The 2,263-nt window shown below is 55.6% G+C and overlaps 1 protein-coding gene across 1 annotated transcript; it reads right to left on the bottom strand.

Moving 5' to 3' along the window:
* Positions 1-811: 811 nt before the first annotated feature.
* On the bottom strand, positions 812-1,975 carry LOC111227811 (POU domain, class 3, transcription factor 2). Its single transcript, XM_022753529.1, has one exon. The coding sequence runs from the start codon at positions 1,955-1,957 to the stop codon at positions 812-814; it is 1,146 nt and encodes a 381-aa protein (XP_022609250.1). The 5' UTR covers positions 1,958-1,975.
* Positions 1,976-2,263: the final 288 nt, after the last annotated feature.

Here is a 2,263-nt window from a genome sequence, read left to right as displayed (position 1 = left end):
ATAATAATAATAATAACAATAATAATAATAATAATAATAATTAATAATAATAATAATAATAACCTGTGTTGATAACTAAATCCAGACCACAGTCCTCACAGAATAAATAACAGCTGAGTGGCCTGCAGTTTCCCAGCAGTGTTTGAATGCAGAGCGGCTCTGTGCTGCCTGGCTGACAGATGGGACTCGGGCGATGCTCACCCTCAGCTGGACTCCACTGGACTGGGGCTGCAGCCTTTACTGGCCTCCAGTTTACTCCATTAACGCAGCTCCTTTGACCCCCACTGCACCACCCACCCACCCACACACCCACCCACCACTGCTGGACGCACAATTTAGAGCTACAAAACTAAACGCCTCTGCCTCTGCTTTCCCTTTTACGCACAGGAAAAAAATGTGTTGAGTTTGATACAAAAGTGGCAAATGGAAACCATTCGGCTATGCTCTCTCGTCTGAAGCCAGGTACCCTCCATCCCCTCCCCTCTTTTTTTTCGTCAAGTATGATTTCAATACACAATAGGGGCTACACCTTGAAACTGCGTCGACTGGAGTCACAGTGCTGGGCATGTATCCTCGGAGAACACAACACAGGCTTATGTTCCTTTAGCTCTGGGGAAGGAAAAAATGTCCTGTCTTCCCCTCACTCATTTTCCATTTCTCAGATATTCACTGCAGATATTGTGTAAGTACTCACTGCAATCTATTATACATAAAACACCCACTATATCGTTTCATAGTCCAGTGATTTATATATAACCTTGGGGATAAATAAAAAGGATAAACAAGTCCTGGAGGAGCGGTCCAGCAGAGTTCATTGGACCGGGGTCTGGACCCCGTGGTGCGGCGGCGTGTCCCCGTACACATCCTCGCTCCCCGGCAGAGCTCCTCCGGGAGGGGTCATGCGTTTCTCCTTCTGTCTCCTGTTACAAAACCAAACCCTCACCACTTCTTTCTCCAGGTGCAGACTGTCCGCCAAGCTGATTATTTCCGACGCTGCCGGTTTAGGGCACTTCAAAAAATGGCTCTCCAAAGCTCCCTTTACGCTTACCTCGATTGAAGTCCGTTTTTTCCTTTTCCTCCCCTGCGCGGCGATTTTGTCCAGGCTGGTCGGGCTGCCCGAGGTGGAGTCCGCCTCCTCCAGCCACTTGTTCAACAGAGGCTTCAGCTTGCACATGTTTTTGAAGCTGAGCTGCAGGGCCTCAAACCTGCATATGGTGGTTTGGGAAAACACATTTCCGTACAGGGTCCCCAGGGCGAGTCCCACGTCCGCCTGCGTGAAGCCCAGCTTGATCCTCCGCTGTTTGAACTGCTTGGCGAACTGCTCCAGGTCGTCCGAAGTCGGCGTATCCTCGTCCGAGTGGTCGTGGTGGCTCTGCGGCCGGTGCTGGTGCTGATGCTGGGACGGAGGGTGGCCGTGTTCGCTGAGGTGCGGGCTGTGGTGGTCGTCATGACTGTCTCTTAGGTTGTGGTGGTGCATCCCCTGCCCGCTGCTCGGGATCAGCCCGTTCACGCTGAAGCCCGGCTGGGAGTAAATAAGGCTTTGGCCGTTCGTCGTCGCCATGCTTGGTATGTGCGCCGCGGTGGTGGTTCTCCATGCCCGGCCGTCGTGGTGGTTCCCGTGCGTCTGGTGCACCAGGTGGGGCGGCCGCGACTGGTGCTGAAGGTTGCTGCTGGAGTTGTGCATCTCGTCCCGGGCGCCCTGCACCGCGGGTTTGATGTCCTGCTCCGCGCCGAGCGGGCTGGAGGACCACGGGGCTCCCTCTCCGTGGGACAGCGCCGTGATCCACTGGTGTGCGTGGCTGAGCGTGTGGCTGTTGCTCTGCAGCGGGTAGTCGCTCTGCAACAGGCTCTGTGCGTCCCGGTACGCCGTGGCTTGCTGCATGCTGCCGGGCTCCGAGTGCACGATGGATGCGCTGGAGGTGAGGATGTTGTAGTGGTTAGACGCTGCGGTCGCCATGACTCTCGGAGCCGGACTGGTCGCTCTTATTAAAGGAACCTCGCATTTGACAGATCCTCTCCTGCCCACAGGCGGCTCCCAGGCGCTCTGCCAAGTCTACGCCGAGGCGCACCTGGACTCAGCCCCGCCCCCGCCCCTCATTGGACCTCAAAAGATGATGGACGTGGTTACCAAGGGCGACGGCGCGTTGATTGGCTGCGGGGAAGTCTCAACAAACACTACTCTCTTTGTTGGAGAGGTGCGAGTTGAGGCTCCCGTGGAAGCGGAGAGCCGGAGTGCAGCATGGGGAGACGGAGCACCGGGATC

This window comes from Seriola dumerili, unplaced genomic scaffold, assembly GCF_002260705.1.
Source record: "Seriola dumerili isolate Sdu_G_001 unplaced genomic scaffold, Sdu_1.0 BDQW01000191.1, whole genome shotgun sequence".
Taxonomy (NCBI): domain Eukaryota; kingdom Metazoa; phylum Chordata; class Actinopteri; order Carangiformes; family Carangidae; genus Seriola; species Seriola dumerili.
Note: the sequence above shows the minus strand (reverse complement) of the source record. Positions and strands in the feature narration are given on the sequence as shown.